This window comes from Triturus cristatus, chromosome 6 (genome assembly GCF_964204655.1).
Source record: "Triturus cristatus chromosome 6, aTriCri1.1, whole genome shotgun sequence".
Classification (NCBI taxonomy): Eukaryota; Metazoa; Chordata; class Amphibia; order Caudata; family Salamandridae; genus Triturus; species Triturus cristatus.
The window spans coordinates 1,495,397,464-1,495,420,372 of record NC_140589.1 but is presented as its reverse complement, the minus strand read 5'-3'; the positions used below and the strand labels follow the sequence as shown (position 1 = coordinate 1,495,420,372).

Genomic DNA, 22,909 nt, shown 5'->3' with positions numbered 1-22,909 from the left:
GCTGCGCACTTCCGTTTGAAACTTTACTTAAACTTTGCACTGCGCTCGCGCACCGCTGGTCATGTGACTCACCTATAGGCGTGTTTCTGTGACACACGAGTCTCTGTTCGCATTGACTGGGTAGTAACCATAGGGCAAAATAAGATGGACACTTGTGATGTCAGTGCTGAATGCCGTGGTGCATAGGTAACATTATATCCAGAGTCAGCTCAGCTGAGTCAACCCCCAAGCCTGCGTGGATCGTTTGCTGCCACTAGTTTGCCAAGTCAGTCACACAGTAGAGCTAATTAGAGCACTCCACTTCACAGCTGAGGAGGTGCTAAAAATGGGTGACTTTGCATTTCAGTGCGGTGATAAGGATCACTGCACTGAAATGCGTTAGTCGAACGCCTGATACGTGGTACTTGGCAGGGCTGATTTAGAAAAGTTGGAAGGTCTGAGGACAGATCCATGGCAAGAAGGACAGATTTAGTATAATTTACAGCAGAGTGGTCCAATCCTCAAGTCTGTTGAGACCTGTTCGAATGCTTCCAGGGTGTAGGATCCACTTTAGTTCTTCTTTGTTGAGGAGTTGCGCAATGTCCGCGCTTCCCGATGGTGGTTTAATCACACTGATGATGGTCCACCTGATGTCGTCTTCGGTACGCCCAGTGGCCATAAAATGTTCTTCAAGTGGGGCATTGGGTGTTTTGCAGTGTAGCTGGCTGCGATGTTGAAAGATCCTGATGCATGCTTTCTGGGTCGTCTGCCCAATGTAAATTTTGTCACAGGGACATAGAATGGCGTAAATAACATTACAGGTGTTACAGTTAGAAAATTGCTTTAACTGTGCCTTGAATTTACCAAAACAAAATTCTTTACATTCAATTGTAAATGTGCATGCAACGTAGTTACCACATTTTACATGACCCATGAGCGGTTCAAATCCCCAGTGTTCATTCAATGTACCAGCGGGTTTAGGAGCGGGTAGTGCTGCTCGTACTAAATGGTCCTTTATGTTTTTGCTCTTACGAAAAGCAAAGATCGGACGTTCAACTTTAAGGCTACCTGCGTTTAGGACTTCCCAGTGCTTAAGAATGCTCTTGCGCACAGTGTGGGACATTGGTGAGAAGGTGGTAACACAGACTAGCCGGTTTTGGGGGGATTTTTTGTATCTGTGATAAAAGGCAATCTCTAGGACAATACCATGCCCTTTTCAATGAGTTGCGCATACGTCTGTGTGGGTAACCCCTGGATGTGAGTTTGTTGCTCAAAGCTTTTGATTCGCGGAAGTAGTCTTCTTTGAGTGTGCAATTTATCCTGATGCGAAGGAATTGTGAGTAAGGAAGTGAATCTCTTAAGGCACGAGGGTGGTTACTCTCATATCTTAAGAGTGTGTTCCGCTCAATGGGTTTTCTGAAAAAGCTAGGGATTAATTTCCCATTTTTATGTTGGATGTTAAGATCTAGGAAGGATATCTCAATTCTGCTGTATGCCAGTGTGAAGTTTAGCCCTTGGCAGTTATTGTTGAGCCAATGTTGGAACTGTGTAAGGGTGCCTTCCGAAATGTGCCATATTAGGAAAATGTTGTCAATGTACACACGGAAATCCTGGTGTGAAAAAGGTTACATGGAGACAAGATACGTGTTGTCTCTAAATGGTCTATATGGAGTATGGCCAGATTGGGTGCAAAGACAGCGCCCATTGAAGTACCTTTGACCTGTTGGTAATATTGGTCTTCAAAAAGGAAAATGTTTCTGGTGAGGCATATTTCCAGCAGTTCCAGGATAAAGATGGTGGGAACTGCATGGGGACGTGGTCTAGTGTTGAGTACTTGTTCTATTACTCGTAACCCCTCAATCTGGGGGATGTTCGTGTAAAGAGATTTGACATCCAGTGTGCACAGGATGTCTGAATCTGGATCGAACGGATGGTGTTCGACCAGATTGATCATTGACACATGCTGTCTCTGATGTAGCAGTCTGTAACTAGGACAAAATCTTTAATGAAGAAATCTACGTATTGCCCTAGTGGGTCTAGAATAGAGCCTCAACCAGAAACTATTGGTCGGCCTGGTGGATTTTCATGATTTTTAAGTATTTCTGGTAATGTATAAATGACAGGGGTGCGTGGCGACTTGGTGTTGAGGAACAGATATTAACTTTTGCTCAAGAACCCTTGTTCTATAGCCTGATTGGTAACTTGGAGAATAAGGTGTTGCAGTTCCCTTGTAGGGTTAGTCTGTAATTTACAGTAATGATCCGTGTTGGACAGTTGTCTCAGTATTTCATTTCTGTATAGGTCTATCTCTTGAAGGGCTATGCCACCCCCTTTATTAGTAGGGTTGATAATAAGGGTTTTGTTAGCCTTGAGGTTAGTGAGGGCGGATTTCTCTTCCAGTGATACATTGTAGGGGATTAACCAGCGGATCGTCTCGAATTGTGAGACATCATTGAGGACCATTTTTTCAAAGGTCAGTATCTCGCCTGGAATCATGTTGGAGAATGGAGAGAAGGTGGATGGGGGACTCAGTGGAGTATTGGCCGTGTTCCCCGGTGTGGAGTTGAGCAGGAAATAGCTGTGTAGGCGGATCTTACGAAAGAACTTCAATAGATCAGTCTGGAGGTCCAGAAAATTCGGATGAATGGTTGACACAAATGAAAGGCCTTTACTGAGTAAGGATTGCTCTGATTCAGAGAAAGTATGTTTGGAGAGATTAAAAATAGGTATGGCCATACTGTTGCACTGATCAGCTGTGGTAGCTAGCTCTTCTAACATTGGTAATGCTTGTGGCGGGTCTGGCGTTCCCTGGGGAGGGGTGGGGGTTGTGCCAATGTTGTTGCTGTTTGACCCTGCCTCATTTTGGAGGGTCGCTCTGGCCTCGTCCTAAAAACAGGTTGGTTTGGGGTTCTGGTTGAGGTACTGGGCCCTTCGCCCTGGTCAGAGTTGTCTGATGTTTCAGCAGATGTGTCTGAGAAGCCTACCAGATTATCACGCCTTTTGAAGTGTCCCCACGGGCGTGTGTTTTAAGGGTTATTGTAGGATCTGTTCAAATAAAAGTTCTTTTGTAAATAGGGGTATGTCCTTTCTAGCGTGTAGGACTTTATATCTTTTTTTTACTTTGAGGGTTTCCTTATTTTGTTCTAGGGGGTGGAATTCATCTACTGTGTTTTGCACTTGTTCCAACAATTTCTTGCAATCAGCAACTGGACTATTATCTTTGATTTGTTTCTCTAAGTCACTGATTTGTTCTGTCAATTTTTGTAATGCCTCTGTTGCTGTATCAAACCCCAGCAACATCCAGTGCCGGGAACACGTAGTACCAATGTAGCTGAAATTTGTAACATACTTGTTATTGTCAGTGGATACCCGGGGATGTTCCTGACCTGTAGGCCTTCAGGTATAATATTTGCCTTAAGGTATTCTGTCAACATGCGTATCATTAATTGCAACCTGACGTACTTCTTTTTACATTTCTCTAACTGTTCAGCCAGAGAGGCGTTTGTGTTTATTGAAGTTTCTGTGGATTCAGTAAATAATGTGGGTGCTTCAAGAATTTTCTTGATGTATTTGTCCGAATACAGTGGCTTATGGTCTGGCATAGTCCAAAAATAGTGGTGAAAGGGGAAAAGGGTGTGAGGGGAGGAAGAGTGGAAGCAATGAAAGTGACCCACTTATAAAAGAGGTATTAGAGTTTAGAGCCCTTGCAATCCAGCAATTGCGCTTAACATGCTATAGAGGACAAGGGAACCCAGTTCAATTGGTCAGGGACCTTGGGTAGTTACAAGTTTTAAATACGGCGGTCCCTAAACAAAGACAATAATCAAAGAGAGTGATGAATATAGACTCAGAGTCAGTACTATATTTAAAGCTGTCCAGCCGGACAGGAATGCTTTTAATTTAGAAAATTAACAAGAAAACAATAAAGTGGGACACAAGTCTGCATCCTACTGAACGTGTATAAAGAGCATAAACACAAAACAAACAAAAAACCAACAAAAAAATACTTTGGGGGCTATATTCTGATGGCGGTTAGACCTCACCCGATGGCTCATTGGATGCGGTCTGATCGCCATCTGCTGCTGTGGTCCAACCGGCGCATTACAATACGTGCAGTCTGATGCTTTCCAATGGGCTCAAGAAGCCTGTCGGAGGGTTTGTAATCCCTACAATTGGGGCAGTGCCTTCTCAGGCACCGCCGGAAGGATTACAATGTCTCTTTCTGCCTTCCCTTTCTTGGCGGTTCGCCTGCCATAAAAAGGCAGGCGGAATGTGACTTTGGGGGGCCCTATTGGGCCCATCATCCCCCGGCCCCCCACGATGTTGCCTGGGTGGCACTTACGGTGCCTCCCCTAAGCATCCCTGCACCATGTGGCAGGCACTGCATCGTGCCATCTACACGGTGCACAGATGTTTTTAAAGTGTAGATTTACTATTGTGGCTTATGCTGCATCCCACAGCACAAGCCACAATAGAAAATATACACTTTGTGACCGCGGTGAAGGCAGTCACATTGTAATAAGGCCAGGGGGACCACCGACTCCTTGTCGTGCGGTCCCTCTTCAGCTTTAGTGCCGGTCAGACGAGAGCCCGTCTGCATCGTAATGATACCCTAAGAGTAAATTATGCATGGAAAATACTTTTGTGAATTGGGTGCCATGCTTTTCCAAAACAACACTTAGGCAGGGGTTGTTTGGGGAGCTACACCTCCCCCAAAAATGCTTTCAGCTGGGGATATGGTGAAGTGTCAGATTTCACCTGAGATTTTTACATGCCCACACTGACAAAAACACACACATTCACTTTCATCTCTGTTTTGAAAGCCTTAAAAAAGTTGATTAGTTTGAAAATTAAAAAAATGTGTTTTAAGTGCCCCTAACAATTTACTCTTCTCTCTCTTTTCACTGCTTCTTAATCTCCCCTCATGTCTTGCTCCTTATATAATGTGTTTTAACAAGATATCCCAGCAGGAATGTTGGGAATTCTGAAGCCCCACCCCCTGAATCTTATTGACAAAGCTACGCCCCTGCACTTAGGCAATGCAGAGTCATATAAATAAAGTACCTGTGGTTGCCCCATTTCACCAAAATACAGAAGCTGAAAAAAATGAATGTGTAAAGACAAACAATTGAGGATCCTCAAGAAATAATATATTTATGATAAATTGAGCTTACCTGGTGTGAATCTTGAGTTGAGAGGGCTGTGCAAATCCCGAATGGCAAATGCTGCATACATAAGGCTTCTCTCCAGTATGTGTCCTCATGTGGAACACTAGGGCAGTTCTAGAGCTAAGTATCTTGCCACAGACAGAGCAAAGAGGACGCTTTACGCGCCCTTCGTGCTTCCGCATACAGTGGGTCCTGACGTCCCTCTTTCTTTTGAATGTAGCACTGCAGAGGGAGCATGCAAACTGCCTCTCTTCTGTGTGCACACATGCTTTGTGCTCTTTCCAGCTGTTGTATGTGGAAAAGGATTTGCTGCACACATCACACTGATAGACTTTTCCAGGTAAGCACTGATGAACGTCCTTGCAGTGATCCACATATTGTTTTCGTGAAGCAAACTCCTTTTCACACCTATCGCATTTGATAATGTAGGGAGACCTCTTGGCGGCTGCACTGCCACCACTTTTATTTACGTTGAAGTCCTCATCGGAGTCAATGTCGCCTTCATCCTTCTCATTAAAAACATCATAGTCAGAACAGTCATTGCTATAGTCAATTCCAACTTCTTCCTCTTCCGAACAAACAGTATCTTCTTCAGTCTCCTCACTGCGCAGGACACTTAATTTATCTTTGTTTTCTTCTTCCTTGTCCTCAATATCGTCCGCACGGTCTTCATTTTCCTCTTGAGCTTCTTTGCCATTCCCGACTTTTACTTCAGAGGAGAGTGCAGGGTTTACCTTTTCGTATGCAGATGGTGCTGACCCGGAAATGGCTGTCTGACCCCGGCATTCAAGACTATTTCGATTACGCACATCATGGTCCCCGGATATCACCACTTTACAGTGAGCTGGGAGATACCTCCTGTCCTGTATTTCTACTTTTCTACAAAAATAAGAAACCAACAACATATTAAAAGTTCTGGGTACATTTTTAATAAAAACATTTTAAGAAGACTAGAATGAAGTATTGCTTGTATTATCATAAATAACGCAGATGCCCTCACAATGTTTAATCTCGTGAGCAAAGAAAAGAAAGGAATTGTTTTTGTGTATTATGAGCAAAAAAAGGACAAACTTATTTTCATGGTGAATCCCTTTTGTTTTTTTCTCATTATCAACCTGGGAGGAGCGGGGGTGTCCGTGAAACCTAGTTGTGACAGGAAAATGCTTGCACGACTATTTTCATGTAGAGGTTATCTCGCCAGTAGAGCATAAACATACATAAAAGCTATGAAGATGTGCTTAGGTGTGCCCACGCCAGCTGCCTTCAATTAAAAAATAAAGTATGGCGCCATTAGGTGTGTTTTGATTGAACTGTGGCTATATTATCGGTATCAGGTGGTTGATAATGGTAAAGAGCCTATGGACCATGTGTAACAGGATCAGCCTAACCGTAACTCTGTCCTACTCCTAGTTCCTGACACTTTCTCATTCTCAACATTTGTAATGATTCCACAGCCAATGACAACAGAATGGCAGCACAAGAAATGGGAACATTGGCAAGCTTAAGCATAGAGGTTTAACAGACTTTTCTTACCAACTTCTGGATCGCTACAACAGGAATCCTTTGGAGCAGTGTCACAGAACGTGTGTAGGGGTCGCCCACATAGCTAGCTACCATATTTTGCAGACAGGCACATGACTGGAGATGTCCTAACACTGCCAAACGTCTTGTGTAGTGTGCCCTAATGCCAGCTGGGGGCTAGGCTTGATGAAGAGTGTAGGAATGAGCCATGTTTTTTATTGAGAAAATAGGGGTGCCCCTGAGGTTAATTCCTAAGTCACGGTGCTTGTAACATTCGTTTGCAAAACAATTTAGGAACAATGTTTAAAAATACAAAGACCTACAAGGCGGACAAAATTGAATGAATATATCACCAGTAGATACAAAATTATTAGGTATACTTTATTTATGTCACTTTATATATACATTATAAAGGGATTACGTATCATATTCATGTATTTTGATACTTTCAAAATAAAGACAGAAGATAGAACATATGTTTCTTGTTTTTTTTTTGGGGGGATGAGTCAAAATTCAAACATAATATATAAACTCAAGTATGTATCTACAAAAGGTTTGTACAAAGTAACAGATTACAATTTCAAATAGTCATGGCTGGGTTGAATTTTGACTCATCCCCCCCCCCCCCAAAAAAAAAAAAAAAAAAAAAAAAAACAAGAAACATATGTTCTATCTTCTGTCTTTATTTTGAAAGTATCAAAATACATGAATATGATACGTAATCCCTTTATAATGTATATATAAAGTGACATAAATAAAGTATACCTAATCATTTTGTATCTACTGGTGATATATTCATTCAATTTTGTCCGCCTTGTAGGTCTTTGTATTTTTAAACATTGTTCCTAAATTGTTTTGCAAAGGAATGAGCCATGTTTGAAATTTATTTTTTTTCCAAGAAATTATCAATTAAAGAAGGCACGTGATAAGGCATCAATCTATTTAATTTTGTTCAACTTTTTCACATTACTCTTTAACCTGGTTTCTTTTAAATCCGATAATATTCAAGAACATTTACCTAAATCCAAACTGGGGGAACAAAAATGTGAAAAATACAACTTTGACAAACTAACATAATTTCACTAGACAGCTTTACTTTTTGGATGTTTACCAAAAGCCTACTTTCAACCAGGTTAAAAAGAAAAGCAGTCCCCTAGCTTTAAATGTTCTAAAACATTTTCAATCTGCAGCCTGTTACATTGTTGCAGGTTTCATTGTCCTCATATTTTTGTCTTTCAATTATTTTCACAATTGCTTTGTAGTCCAGTAGTTTCCAAACGTTTTAGAACCATGTTTTGGATTGGCAAACACTGCTGACGCACCTAGCTTAAACAGATATGAGGCATGGTGATTTTTCAATGTAATAGAAGACACGGTTTCCAAAGGCCGTGAATTACCAAAATAGCATGCGTTCCTCTCTAACAACAATTGTTTATAAATGTCAAGACCTTGACAACACCCTTCTAAATGTCTTTATTGGGCTGTAGCCAAGATATTGATCTGCCCTTAAAAGTGGCAGATGGTGAACTGCACTGAAGCTCTAACATTTTTCTGAGTGGTGTAAGAAATGGGGTTGTTAGTTGACTGGGGTGTGAGTCCTTGTCATGCAGCAACACCACAATCCTTGTCATGGTGAGGCACAAGCCAACCCTAAATTAACATGTGCTCAACAACCTGGTAACTTCACACAAAGCAGTCAAGCTTACCTTAGAGGCAATGTGTAAAGTATTTGTGCTACACTTCAAACAGTAATAAAGTGAAAATACCACTCAAAAAGGATCCCACACCAAAGTAGAATAAATCAAACAAGACCAAAACTACAAAAATCCAATCCGTAGTTCAGTTCAGTAAGTCACAAGTTCAGGCCAACTGTGATGGAGCATGGGCAGGCTACAGGGACCCAGTTAGGCCCACTGAACAAATGACCTTGAATCCTGGCTTGCACAGTGCTGCGAAGATCCGCGTTGAAGATGCGTCGCACACCTGATGCGATGAGTCAGTTCTGAGTTGCAGAGAGGCTGCGATGCGAGCTCCTGCATCACCGAGGATCCTGTCGATGAGGGTGTGCGATGTTAAGTTCGGCGTCAAGGATGCGTTGCACAGTCGGGTGATGCGTTGGGTCTGAGGAGCTGCGAGGCAGATTCTGGCATCGTTCTCAAGGCTGCTGTCAATGAGTGATGCGAGTGCCAGCGATGATTCCAATGCGGAGGCGGGCTACGATACGATGCAGATTTTTGTGGCAGTCTGATCCATGTAGCAGAGGTGATGCATTGTTTCTGCTCAGGGTTGCGGGGCGCAACAGAGGAGAAGAGTCGGTTACGCTGGATCCACACAGGCTGGCAGAGCTCTTAGGCCCTTGTCCAAGGGTCCAGGACTGTGGCGGCCATACTTGTCAGGATAGGCTTATAAATGGCAGAGTCCAGGTGCTAGGGTCGAGGTTGTTGGAGTCTTCTGTTCCTGAGGCTCGTCAGGAGGCCAGTCAAGTAGCCCTTGGAGTCATTCTGGGGGTCTTGGGCTCAACAGATGAAAGTCCAGTCCTTCTCACCCAGGCAAGAGGGTAACAGGTCAGCACAGCAAGGTAGCAGTCCAGCAGAGTGGCAGTCTTTTAAGCAACACAGCAGCCATTCTTCCTGGCAGAGTACCCACAGATCCAAAAGTGTACTGAAGAGTTGGTGTCTGAGGTCCAGTTAGTTTGTATACCCAGTTGTGCCTTTGAAGTGGGGAGAAGCTTTTAGAGGCATACCTTTGAAGTGCACAGGTGCCCTGCCTTCCTTGCCCTAGTTCAAACAGGGGGTATGCAGTCCTTTCTGTGTCCCCAGCTCCTCCCTCCCATCCTGCCAGTGATGGCCCATCCAGTCACACCTAAGCTCCCCATTGTGTGTGGCTGTCTAGGAGGAATACTCAAAGCCAAACTGTTAACCACAACCAGTCAGGTGACACAGAGACAGGTTGCAGGCACCAAATGGCTAAGGTAGGATAGTGACAAACATCTAAAAGTGGCGTGCGTCATCCTGAAGGACATGTGCACACATCACCACGCATGCATGCGCCTATGAAACGGTGCATACACCATTTTTCTTAAATACACTTACACAACATGGATCAGAGCAAAAAAAAAAAAAAAGAAACAAACAAACATAAAATTGGAGTCCAGCAAAGGTTTTAAGGTGGAGAGGATGGCAGTAATTTACTGTTTGGTCCTTCCAAATCATAAAATATATAACATTTTTTTTTTTTCTAAAAGGACAGCACGGGTGGAAGGGAAGGGAAATAACAGCACACAAGGAAGAGAGCAACGCTGATCACAAGCGGAAGAAGTTCAGGAGGGAGAGAGCTGGAACACACATGCACTCTTATGGAGATCTTAAACGAATAGAAGTAGCTCCCTAAAAGTCAGTAATGGAAGCAAACAAGCCAGCCAGTTAACAGGACGGTAAAAAGGGTATGTTCTTACGAAGGGTTAAACCAATAAGAATCAAGCACATGAGAGTGATAATAAAGCCAATGAATGGTAAGCAACAGGTGGGCTGTAAGCTCATTTAAGATCTTGCTAGGCTTACCATAGGTCTTTTGCAACCACACAGCTTTCAATGTCTGGTAGGCGAGACCTACAAACTTGTGCCTGGAGCGTACCTCATTGTCTTCCACTGCAACCTGTTTTACAGTTCTAAAACGTCCTGTTCATGTACCTTCTTTTTCTTATCCTCAGCACTTGTACATTTAAACACTAGAATTGCATTAAATACATATATTTATGAAAAGAGGTCTAAATATCCTGCTGATCATGTTCGTGCTATGGAAAAAGTAATTAAAACAGAGGGCAAGCATAATGGCAAAGAACAACACCTGTATGATTCCATTTTAGGCACTGCACACACAGTCTATGACTCTAAATGTAATTCCATCCTGCTTCAACTTAGACCACCGGACCTGCATATTACCCTATTCATTGCCCTTACCCTATCACATACAGTCCTGTGCTCTGGATTAGCTTACCCCAAAACACATTTTGTGTCCCATTCTCCATTTTGTGACCTGCAGTCTCTCCCTTCTATATCCCACCTCACACCACTGTTGTGCTGTCTTGTCCATCTTTCATGTCCCCACTGGACATCCCTTTCTGTGTTCCATCCACTGGCGTCCTGTGCTACAACCCCTGTATTTGTGTGGTGCTGAGAACTGAATTTATGTGGTGGGGTTACTCATGCTGGATCTGCTACAGTTCAGTTACCTGGGTATGAGCCCCCGGAATAATGATGTACAATCCCCAAAGCCATTTCTCCTTCCACAATGCATATAAATAAAATATTGAGTCATCAGTTGAAACTTATCCAAACATAAGAAAGCTTTAAAGAGGGGCATTTTGGGTCAAAAAGAGTCAGAGCTTCCAATGTCTTACAGATATCTACTGAAAAGAATAGATTATTATGAGGAACAAAGAAATAAAATACATTAAAAAATTAGAAACTGTCCCCCGAAAGAGGAAAAGCTGAAGGTTAGCCTCCCTAATTGACATAAAACCTTGTTTAAGTACTGTACCTTAGTCGAGTGCTGTAGCCAGACTCCTCTGCAAAGCCTTCAGAGCAGTGCTCACATGTGTAGAGGTTTTCTTGGGGTTCTTCTGAAGAATGGGTTTGGACATGAAGAGCCAGGTCACACTTGACAACCCTACCACAATGAGAGCATACTGTAGCCTTCTTTCTTTTCTTGCGCATGGCCTGAATGTGGACTTTTCTACCCTTATGAAACTTAAACTGCTTGTTGCAATTCATAAATTGGAAGTGCCTTTCTTTACTGGGTACAGTCAGCCTGTGCCGCCAAAGGTGCTGATGGCGAGAAAAGAACTGCTTGCACATATGACAGTGGTTCTTGATGGCTAGGTTCATAGAGTATTTTGTTGCCATATGCGACTGGTATTGGTTCCTAAACTGAAAAGACTTATTACAAGTTCGACAGCTGTAGGTTTGCCACATGCTCTTCACTGACTTCCAAAGGGAACTTTTGTGCTTACTTTTATCAGGGTATTTGGAGTGGCAATTGCTTTCATGCTCACCTTGCAAATTTCTGGTATCAGTACAGATTTCTTTTGATATACAATGATGCTGTACACAGAGGTTAGCCTCACTTCTGTTAGTATCTTGAGGATGTTCAACAGCATCCATGCAAAATGTTCTCATGCTTTTTAGTTGTAACACTTGTACCACTCCAGGAGGTGCATTTTCTTTAGCATTATGTTTCTCTTGGTCCTCTGGTGTTTCTTTGACAGAACTTACAGTAACTAACTGTTGCAAAGCATAACTTGACTGGTCAACCTCAACTTCTTGAATGTGCACAGAGGAGGACTCTTTATTCCCATTTTTCCGTTCTTTGCAAGCGTCTATGAATCCTTCCCATCCTTCTGGCTTCATCTCTTCAAATATCAGAAGCAAATCCCTGCATCCTAATTTCTCTGCCACCTCCCTCATTCTCTGCACTTGATCCAACTCTAGCTCCACCTTCGCAGTGTAGATAAATTCTAAAAACGAGGTAAACTCTGTGGAGCAAATGTCAGACACAGTCAGCGTGCAATCCTTAGTGTGGGATAGCTCATCACTGAGAAATAGCTCCTTGAAGTAACTACTTGAGGCAGCCAGCACGGCTCTGTGGACCAAAAACTCTTCCTGTCCCCCCAGGTGTTTTGTATGAATTCTTGTATCACAAAGATGACCTAGCTGGTAAAAGGAGTGCAAGGAACACAGAAGATTTGAAGCGGCAATTTTTGATTTAATGAGGATCTTCATATTGTCTAACCTGCCAAAACAGAATATATATTTATTAATATAATCACAGGGTAATAATTTGTTCTAACTTGTAAAATTTATTTGAAGACTGAAACCTGTAAATTCTTCATAACATAAAAACATACAAGAACACAAATGACAGGCATGATGACCAGAAAAGTGGTTAAGTCATAAATGTCTATTCTTCAGTTGTTCCTTTGACCTGACCTACATTTGTGGAAGTGTGTTCTCTGCAGTGCCTAATTTGAGCTGGTGCTTTCCGGTGCTCAGCACCGGCACCTAATCCTCAGCACCGGTGCTTATTGCACCAATTTGGGACACTCATTTGGAAGGCACGTGATTTTACCCAGAATCACAGGATGTTGAACCATGCCGAGACTCGAACCCCAGCTCTGAAATCGGGAGCTCTAACCATTAGGCCAAGTCCTCTCCAGAATAATAAGTGCGCAGGCTCTAGTCAGGAGGCAATTAGCACCAGCACATTTCTCCGGTTGGTGCAGCCTCTTGAGGAGAGCCCCAGCACTTTTTATTTTACAAATTAACCACTGTTTCTCTGTAGCGTTCAAGTTCTTCTGACTTTACTCTGTTGGCCATTCTCGACAGCAAGGCTACTTTACCAAAGTATACAAGAGAAGGCCTTAGTGTTTATAGGCTATGGCCAGTTAATATACCTATTAGTGATCTACCTCGAACAATCAGTCCATAACATGTTGACAGAACCAGTAAATGGTGCAGTATTACCCATTTGCTGTTTGGGAATTCCCTTTACTACAAAGACCTTCAGTTGTACAATCATGGGATGCATTCCAGGTGGGATAATGGAGAAGAAAAAAGGAATGTGACTCAACAACCCTCTGTATCCAAGAACACATTTGAGTATACTCGCTGACACTACCTCACAGTCATTGCTTACTAGGCAAGGTATCTAGCATTCATGCTATGATAAGAAGTTAGACACTCTACATAAATTGGTTTGGAACTAACTCCTTATTTTACGAACTAGACTTGACATGGTCCTATATGAATAATAATGTTGGGTTCTTCCTTGGATTCTAGATAAAATGATAACAGCAACTTACTAATGGCCACAGTTTACTTAATAGAATGGAACTGAAGCAACTCTGGCTGTAAAGCCAGTAAATTATGATCTTTCTGAGTAGGTATGAAAAAGTGGCCCTAGCGAGTTTGCTTGATAGGTTCTGCCAAGCAGACAGAAACATTATGACTTACCCTCCATTTTGATAAATACGTACCTTGTGTTTAGAATTGTGAGGGATAGTGATGTATGATCACTTAGAGCGTTACTAAGCAACTACAAAACTATAACCGCCACTCTTTACCGAGACTTCACCTCTCAGATTAGACTACAGTCAATTAAAAGAGATAGATCTGCAGCAACACCAGTGCTTATCATTTCAACAATATTAATGTTATTAATAATAAAAACAAAAGTAATGGTGGACTGCTTGAATTAATCTCAGCCACGAGAATTACTCTGCGACTCATCCAGTATACCAGCTTTTTTGTCCCAGCAACATTACAGACCTGAACCAACCACATGCACATCTGCCAGGGTCCTGCTCTAACAAGAACAGTCCAGATCTAACTGCTAGGCAATGTCCCCTAAGAATGGCAACACAAGCAAACCAAGACTATTTCACTCTTGTTGGGACTCATCAGTAGGGTGCACCTTGCACCCTATGGCACAACAAGTAGAAGACCCATGTCTGGGACTTTTGGCATGCGTTTTCCTCTGCAGCCCCTGTCTCCTAATGTTAGGGTCAGAATATTGTGGCTCACACCAAGTGGTGGTCACAACATCTGACACAGCAGTGTCATGCAAGTCAACTTGGCTAAGGCAAATAGCTACCCCCCTCGGAGCAACAACCACCTTTCACTCCAATATCAAATCTAATAGAGGGCAATTGTGCTGATTCGTCAAGATCTCAGAATGTGTCTCTGGCCATGCAATTCTTTGGTGTACTGAAGCATATTACCACCATGGTCTGAGTAGACGCAGGTAGTTTTCATAACAGCCAGACTCTTGGGTACTGGCAATAATCCAAGTCAACATCTAAGAGATAGCATCCATGGAAACTAAAATGTACTTAATTTTCACCCACATTGCAAAAGGGACTTCCTTTACTTACAACTGCAGGCTAACCTCATTACCTCCAGGTTTATTTTCCTTAAATCTAGTTATCCATCCTCCTAATTGGACAGGTTGTGGGAACCTCAACACACTTTTTAATCTCAGACAACTTTTGGTTAGGCTTACACTCACTGGATTACCATTCCTTCCACCCTTGAGCCCCCAGAAGTCAGATTTTGAGTGATTCATCCAATTTTCAAAACTGTAACTCCACAAAGGCAATAACCAGATTATGCCATACTGCAATCAAATAAATATATCCCTACATAATATGAATCTAGCAATTCGTATACTTTGGTGCAGTGTTAACCCAGATTTCCAAGAACTGTTGATTGTACACTGTCCCTAAAACACCTCGAGTACTGGTCTTTAATTTTAATAAACTCGATCAAAATTTATTTTTTCGATTGCCATAAAACAGCCCTTTCTCTGGTTCAAAATTTAAAGTGGCAACTCGATCCCTAGTAAGCAACTTTCCAATCAAGAGAGCTCCTCACAATTCCTTTCCTAGAAGGTTCATAACAGAGTGTTGTCCGAGACAAGAAACATAAGCATTTATGCACTTTCCCAACACATAACTACATAAACCTCCTAAGGCATATAGGATCTGGATCTTGGCACACTGTTGATACGATTGACATGGTCCATGCTGAATATGCTGCAAGTAGACACAACAGGCTTGATCCGGGGGCATCATGTTTTAATTTATTGATCTTTCTCTGGTGATACTTTAAAAACAAAATAATAATAATGAGGAAGCATATGTTCAACACATCTTACGCATGACACATGGCTACTCTTGGGTTACGCTAGGCTAAAACATGGCCATAGAAGACCTGAGACACAGACTAGTCATTGCAACTCCATACTGGAGTATGAACCGCATCAATCCTTGGACAAACTATGAGAAGAACTCCGCAACCAGGGAGAGCCTGAGATCTAAAAGGACCACTTTTCTTTGGACAGATTATCTTTCCAAGGCATCTTGAAGAGGAAAGCCATGAACATAGGTCAGCTGAAAACTATGGGAGACTGCGGTGCATGAGATACTAGCACTCAGCCTCTGTGTCTTTGTTTACAACTCCTTGGTTCTGTGCCCCTCTTTCCTCCTCTTCCTTGGTTGTGCCTTATTTTCATGACCTATGTGCTTACTCCATAAGTGAATATGTGGTTTTTAGATGCACTGGCGGTGGGTAGTATTGGGCTTCTTCCCAACCCTACAGCTGAGAGCAATTCCCACTGGGGTGGAATTGACAAAGGGTTTGTACTTTGTGAAATAAAACCTCACGTTGAGAATAATGCCACTCACCCCCTTCCTGTACTAGTCCCACTTTGAAGACAGCCGTCAGTCACTCAAAAGTTTCAGGAAGCAGCAAGTCCAAGGGTTATCAGGTTTGGGTGTAAGATAGTTGCTTCAGCTTTAGTACAAAGTACTAAGTTTTATCTTTTGCATGCAAACTCATAAAAATATGTTCCCATCCAATTAATGACCATGATAACAACTGTTTTACATGGGATTGCCACTGTAATTTTGATGTTTGAAGTGCAGTTATAAAAAATATATACCAGTCTATCGTACTAAAGACAAATGCTTCCTCGAAAAAAAGGAAATCATTCATGTATATCTTTTACTAGTTTCGTGCAAGAAATTTCGCAAGGTTGTGCAAGGTTCCCAGGAGATTTAATACTAGAAGATACAGAATTGAGATAAATGCAAGACATTGATATCATTACTCTTAATGTTATATATACCTAGTCCTTACAGCTAAAAACAATGGCAACATTGGAGTCAACACCTACCTTGTTCCCATCAGAGTTCTGTAGGCTGACCTTCCTTCTACTTCCCCCCTCTACCATTCCAATGAACTTAAAATCACTTTCAAAACTGTCTACGCTCTGTTCCTCAAATTGTGTGTTGACCACTACTTCCACTCCCATGTCTCCCACTGGAATACTGCCTCTTCTCTATTCATTAGCACTGCTTTGCAGCAAGGTTTGCACTGTACAAATCTCCCACACAGTGAAAAAAAAGGAAATCCAAGTTTTTAATGAAAAATATGTTTTACTCCTTAATTATTCCGAGTGGTGCGTCTTCTTTGGTAAACGAGATTATCACTGCGGATATATGCCTACTTGCCAACCCTACCCATTTAGGCAGTAGGAGTACGCTACCTATAATAAAGCAGTCCTACCACCTATAATTTCATACTGTCTACCAATTTTTTCAAAGCCTGAGAAGGACTTTACAATTGTTGCCCAAGCACTGTGACAGAAAGAAAATAATCCCCACCGCTGCCCAATAGAGTCTGTCTGAGACTGAGAACAGCCTGAATAACCAATAAAATACTTCATCACAGTGAGTCCAGCCAATGAGAAGCCATGAGGGTGGGATTGGGTGTCTGGTACTACTCCAAGGTGCTGCAGTGTCTAACTATTGTGCCCGGACAACAAGCAAGGACCTATCACAGAGTGTAGAGGGGCAGGGCTTCATGTCAAAAACACTGTGAGAGACACTTCTGGGTGCACCCCCCCTGAACTCCAAAAAACTCTAGAAAACTTGCTGAGGCTACCTGTTATGTCATGGGAGTTTTAACACACATTAATAGACATCGACTACTTAAAGTCTCCAAAGACGACTGGAATCCCACTCAGTGTAGGGGTTTCCAGTTTGCCTTCCCTGCCACTGAACGACATCAGCTCTTCACCAGGTGACGTGTCAAGTGAGGTGATCGAGTATCACACACAGTGGCACCGTGTGAGTTGGTAGGTGTTCAATCAGACCACTCATGCTCGTCTGTAATCTTGGGGAGACTGTTTCAGAAAGTCAAGCTCAAGTTCGCAGCGTGGTATCAGAGGGGAGGTGAAGACAATTTTGAAACTGGTGAAGTTGGTGAAGCTGCTGATGAAAGTGAAGATCCTGGTGAAGGCACCGGTAGCAGTGGCCTGTTTAAATTCGGGGTCAGAGTGAAGAGGCACCCGCTCCAGTGATCTGTCTGCAACTTAAATGTGCATGTTCTTTGAATGATGACGGCTTGTACTAGTCTGCCCTGCTAAATCTGTTCTGCAAGTAATGGAAGATTGTACTTTTTACCGTCTGTGACAGTGGGTTTTCTTTCCTACTGCCATGTTGTAACTATTATGTGAGGAAGCAAAGCTTGCGCTGATGCACGATTTTCATATGTCATGTGACAGGGGAAGCTTTCGCTGCTACTGAACTAGCTGTGCCTGTCATCTGAAGGAGTGAAGCCTGCACTGTTTCTGCCCAAGGTGCACATGTTCTATGAAGAAGGGATGTTACTACTGCCATTTTCCCATCATATAAAAAAGAAAGCATATACTAAATGCGCTTATAATATAATTGTCCCGTGATGGCCTCTGAACCAGGAACTCTTTCATAATATTGAGACACTGAGACCTCTAGTCCTGACCTCACAGGAGCAATATTTGAGCACTGAAACATGTCAGTGAAAAAGAGAATCAGCATCAGGTGCTCGTTCCTTGTAATAAATGGATGCTCCAGACAGAGAGGTGAATTCTTCAGTGAATCGGATTTATTTAGAGAAAGCACTTCAGCCACGGCCAGGAGCGTCGTACCCTCAGAGGCTCGGTCAGCAACTCAGTGACCGATCGAACCCCCGAGGATGCACACTCCACGCATGGGCACAGAACATAGAATGCTAATTATCAACAGTAACATCAGTGTAATATAACAGTGCAGAGTAACACTATAATGTAAACAAATACTTATACTTAAACCACTACATCACCTCCCCCTATATAAACAAACATTTTAAATTCCAGCATTAAAATGTAACAAGAGCCTTGAATCTCGATGGTAGCTTCCTAACACGACATCCCCGTGAACTATCTTCATTGCTTCCCAATTCAATACCAATAGGTGGACTACTTGGCAAAAGTATTTGCTCCTTTGGAGGTTCTTGTCGTTCTTGATCATGCAACCAATAGGACCAATCAAGCTCATCCTCTCCCACAGGAGCTTTCTTGTACCTAATTAAATCAGATTGCTCCTTACTTACTCTAATCAATTGTCTTTTGTTCCACCAGCCTTTACCTTGGAGAAACGCGGCACCTTTACTGACTTTACAAACTAGAACAGGATTCGAAAAAATGGACTCTCCTTTTTTAACTTTAATTTTTTTTAAATAAAACCCAGTCACCCACCACAATCGCAACATTGGTGTGAGAACACCCTCCATCAAAATGTTTTTTTCATTTTCTCTTGACTTACCCTGACTTTATCTGCCAAGTTCTTACAACCAGTGTCAACTTGTGTCAGCTTACCACTATCCAACCGAGACGGTAGTAAAACTGTCTTAGCCTTTCTACCTCTCAGGAGCTCGAAAGGGGTGACACCTGTGGTACAGTGTGGAGAAGTGTTGTAATTCCACACTTTCTTTTCCAAAAATGATTTAACATCATGACCAGCGGCCAGCGTTGTCTGAATTCCCTCTTTAAGTACTTTGTTGCCCCTTTCCACCAGCCTGTTTGAAGCCGGCGAATACCTGGCTACCCTCAAATGCTTGACATCGTGATTCTTCAAAAATGTGCACATTTTATCAGAAACAAAGCGAGTCCCGTTATTAGTAACCAGAGATCTAGGAGCTCCCTCTAAGGAAAATACTTTGTTCAGGAAAAAAATAGTGTTATCAGTGGTGGGTGCGTCCACAAATTTATAATACATCCATTTAGAGTGGCAATCCACCGCCTGAATCAAAAATCTCGATGACTCATTAAGGACGTTGTATGGTCCAGAAAAATCAAGTCCCACTTTTTCCCAAGGGTTCTCAGGAAATTCTGTGGGGTGCAGAGGTAGTTTTGGAATTTTCCAATGCTTGTCTGAAAGCAAACACTCTTCACATCCTTCCACCATACCTCTCACTTGAGCATCTAAAGCAGGCCACAAATAATGCAGATTAATCCTCATGCATGTCTTAGATACCCCAAGGTGCCCTTCATGAGCGATCTTGAATAAAAGTATTTCTTAAACAACTTGGGGGAATAAATGTATCTCCTCGTAATACCAAACCATCCTTGACAGAAATTTCATCTGCTACTAATGAAAGATTTCTTAGTTCACCTGACAAGTTCCTTGCCTCAGGTCATTTAGACGAAGAAAAGTCTATAACTTTTGATAAAATAGCATCATTAATACATACACTCTTCCATTCTGACTCTGAAATAACTGCATTTCAGTTTTCAATTGCATCAATTGCATCAAGCACAGCAACATATTCTACTTCATCCTCATCCGCCTCTTCCTCATCGTCTTTCTTTATCAGCATTCTAGACAAACAGTCCGCTTGACATTTTTTGCCCCCTTGAATATATTTCATGTCAAAATTATATTCTTATAATTTAGAGATTAAACGAGTCAATCTTGCTGACATGTTATTATTAGGGACTTTACAGAAAATGAACGTCAGTGGCTTGTGGTCAGTAAGAATTTCGAATTTTTGGCCCCAAATATACATCATAAATTTTTGAGCCGCCAAAACACAAGCCAAAAAGCACTATAATGCTTCTCAAAAGGTTTCAGAGACCTAGACGCAAACGCCACATTTTTTTCTTTACCATTAACTCTCTGACTAAGGACTGCCAACAGAACATAGAATGCTAATACATCAACAGTAACATCAGCGTAATATCATAGTGCAGAGTAACACTACAATGTAAACAAATACTTATACTTAAACCACTACAGTCCTCCTGTTTTTCATTTTAATCTTGTGCTACAGAGATACAATAAAATATTTTTAGATCACCCAAACACTATTTAAATATAGGCAGACAGTTTTAAAAAGTGATCGTCGAAATGTCATCATAAGGGACTGAGGGCCATATGTAGGAGCACATTTTCCCATAGACACAGAATGGGTAAATACCTTTGATACATCTGGCCCATAGTCTCATGCAAACTAGGGGACTGATAACTGGGAGACTGTGCAACCAGTGAACAGTAGTACTTTCGATGCAGATCATTGCTAGATGTGGAACACACTGATGAAGTATACTACTCTAGGTTGGTGAGAATTCATCATCCTATGTGAGTACATGGATGAATGGTAATTCAATAAGAGATGTGTCTATTTCTTACAGGCGTTTATATGTACTTCTTATATGTTTATGTTTGTTTACTGGGAGCATACAACAGTCCTTTAGCTACGCTCGCTACAGCATAGTAGTCGGTTAACTATCTACGTCATTTTTGGTGGCATGGTTATGCTGATTAATCATTTTGGAGCCTGAAGAAAAATCCTACCTCTCTTTAGTCACTGAATAATGACAAGTATTGCATAGGTAAAGTAACACTGGGACACTGACTGAAAAAGACGAAACAAGTAAATAGTAACGAACCCCTGGTGCGTGCAACAAATCTGGAAACACACTGTTTACAGTACGAATGTAGAGCAAATGAATACGTTCCTTTATACTTGGTTATTTCCGTTATATCGATTGCAGAGGTTCTGTTTGGAAGTAACAGCTTTATCTATTCCGTCATCATTGCTGCTGTTGATAATCGATTTCGATAAATGTCTGCTTACCTCCGGAGGAGCTATTCTGCCAGCCCCAGCTCTCATCCCAAGTGGTAACGAAACGCATGTGGTACACCATCATTTTCTGTCAACATGAGAAAGTTCAAAATAATTTCTTTCCTCCCAGTGCGTTGCCGAGCAACGTTTATATTTGTACGTGGAAGCACCGCGCCTCATTCTAAAACCGAACATCCTTCGACGGCAGCCTCTGATCTGCGCATCCGCAGGAAGTGCTCGCTCTCGCTGCGTGACACAGGAAGTCGTTTGCTGCAGCTGTTTTCTACTCTGCGTGATTTGTGTTGTCAGAACGGAGGGAAAGGTGGGAATATTCCAAATGAGATCTACGGTTACACTGGAAGAGTGAGGCTGAAAGGAGCGGCGTTTAGAAGACAAATTATGCTAATACCGCCTGTGTTACTCAGACACAGCTCTGCTCTTTCAGACTGAAACCACCTGCGTAATAAGATGAAATAAATAAAAGAGTGCAAATAGCATTACATTTTGCATCACTGCTCAAGGTCGTAGGAGACACTACATTTCGGGGTGGGGGTGGCTATGGGCCGGGCATAGATGGATAATTTTGAGGAGAGCCGAGGCGGGAGTCTGGTTTGGGTCTAAGAAGAAAAGCTCAAGCCGAGCCATCAAATGATGTAAATCAGGCAATAATGTAATGTCATGAAAAAAATGATAAAGACTTTAAAATGAACAACACATTTTTTTTCAGCATTTCGATTATATCACTGAATTAAGTGACATTGAACGTAATATATTTTTTTTTAAAAATGAAACATTCAAGAATATCCCTATTCCTTGATGGAATTGCCACAAGTTACCTAAAATGTGTCAGTTTGTTACTTTTCTCCGGTTTTATAGCATATACTGTTGTTCCATGTGAAGCAGAATATTTTACATTAACAATGTCAAAGTGATTTTTTTTTTTAGAGCGCGGATCCTGTACTTAATTTCCTCAATGTGCTCTCAATCTGGATGGGTAAGAAAAAATATACATATTGAAGTAAAGCCAGTCAGTCAGTCAGAAAAACTTTATTTCGGCTGAAAGCCATAAAAGTCATAAAATAACAATAAAATATTAGCAAGAAAGATAAAAAGATTTAAAACATGATTCTGAGTGCAAATACAATTCAACAATTCACGGATTAAAACAAAATAATAACAATAATTAATACCATAGAATTGCCCTAGTGAGGTAGAAGTTGTCTTCTAGTTAGCCACATAGAAAAGAGAAATTTGGCTATCACAGTAACGTATAGGGGGGAAGAATCATATTTCAGCAACCTGAAGAGATCTCTGTGGTTCTTAACCCCTAAATTCTTAGCAAGTTGGATTATCCATTTTCTGCGGGAGATTTTATATGCCGGACAGAAGATTATAACATGTACCTCCGTTTCATCAGTGACACCGCACCCAGGACAAAATTGTCTGGGTAGGCCAGCCCATTTATTTGTTCTCGAGAAAAGGGGGAGAGACCCGTGCCTAAATTGTAGGAATAGTTTTTTGGCCATTACCGGGTGAATCAGATCTAATGCAGACTCGAATCTGTAGCTGATTTTGACCTCGAGAAAAGCCGAGGTCAAATTTGCAGTGTTAATAGATCGAATGATCTGAGTCAACTTATGTTCCTGCAGAATTTTTGCCAATGAACTTTTTGGCAGAGAGGGACAAGTATCCTCAGGTGAGAGCCAGAGGTCTTCTCTCCCTATATCTCTGAATGATTTTCTAACGTGGGCTAACCAA

The 22,909-nt window shown here is 41.9% G+C and overlaps 1 protein-coding gene across 2 annotated transcripts in view; it reads right to left on the bottom strand.

The window, feature by feature from the left end:
* The window catches only part of LOC146821594 (uncharacterized), a 97,139-nt gene extending 75,770 nt beyond the window's left edge, over positions 1 to 21,369 (bottom strand). For both annotated transcript variants that reach the window (XM_085612620.1, XM_085612619.1), the window contains exons 1-3: positions 21,164 to 21,369; positions 11,208 to 12,458; positions 5,154 to 6,026 (exon numbers count right to left, since the gene is read on the bottom strand). In XM_085612620.1, the coding sequence (XP_085468746.1) occupies positions 5,154 to 6,026; positions 11,208 to 12,448 (2,114 nt within the window). In that variant the 5' untranslated portion in view covers positions 12,449 to 12,458; positions 21,164 to 21,369. The remainder of the gene's footprint in view (positions 1 to 5,153; positions 6,027 to 11,207; positions 12,459 to 21,163) is intronic.
* Between the last annotated feature and the right edge of the window lie 1,540 nt (positions 21,370 to 22,909).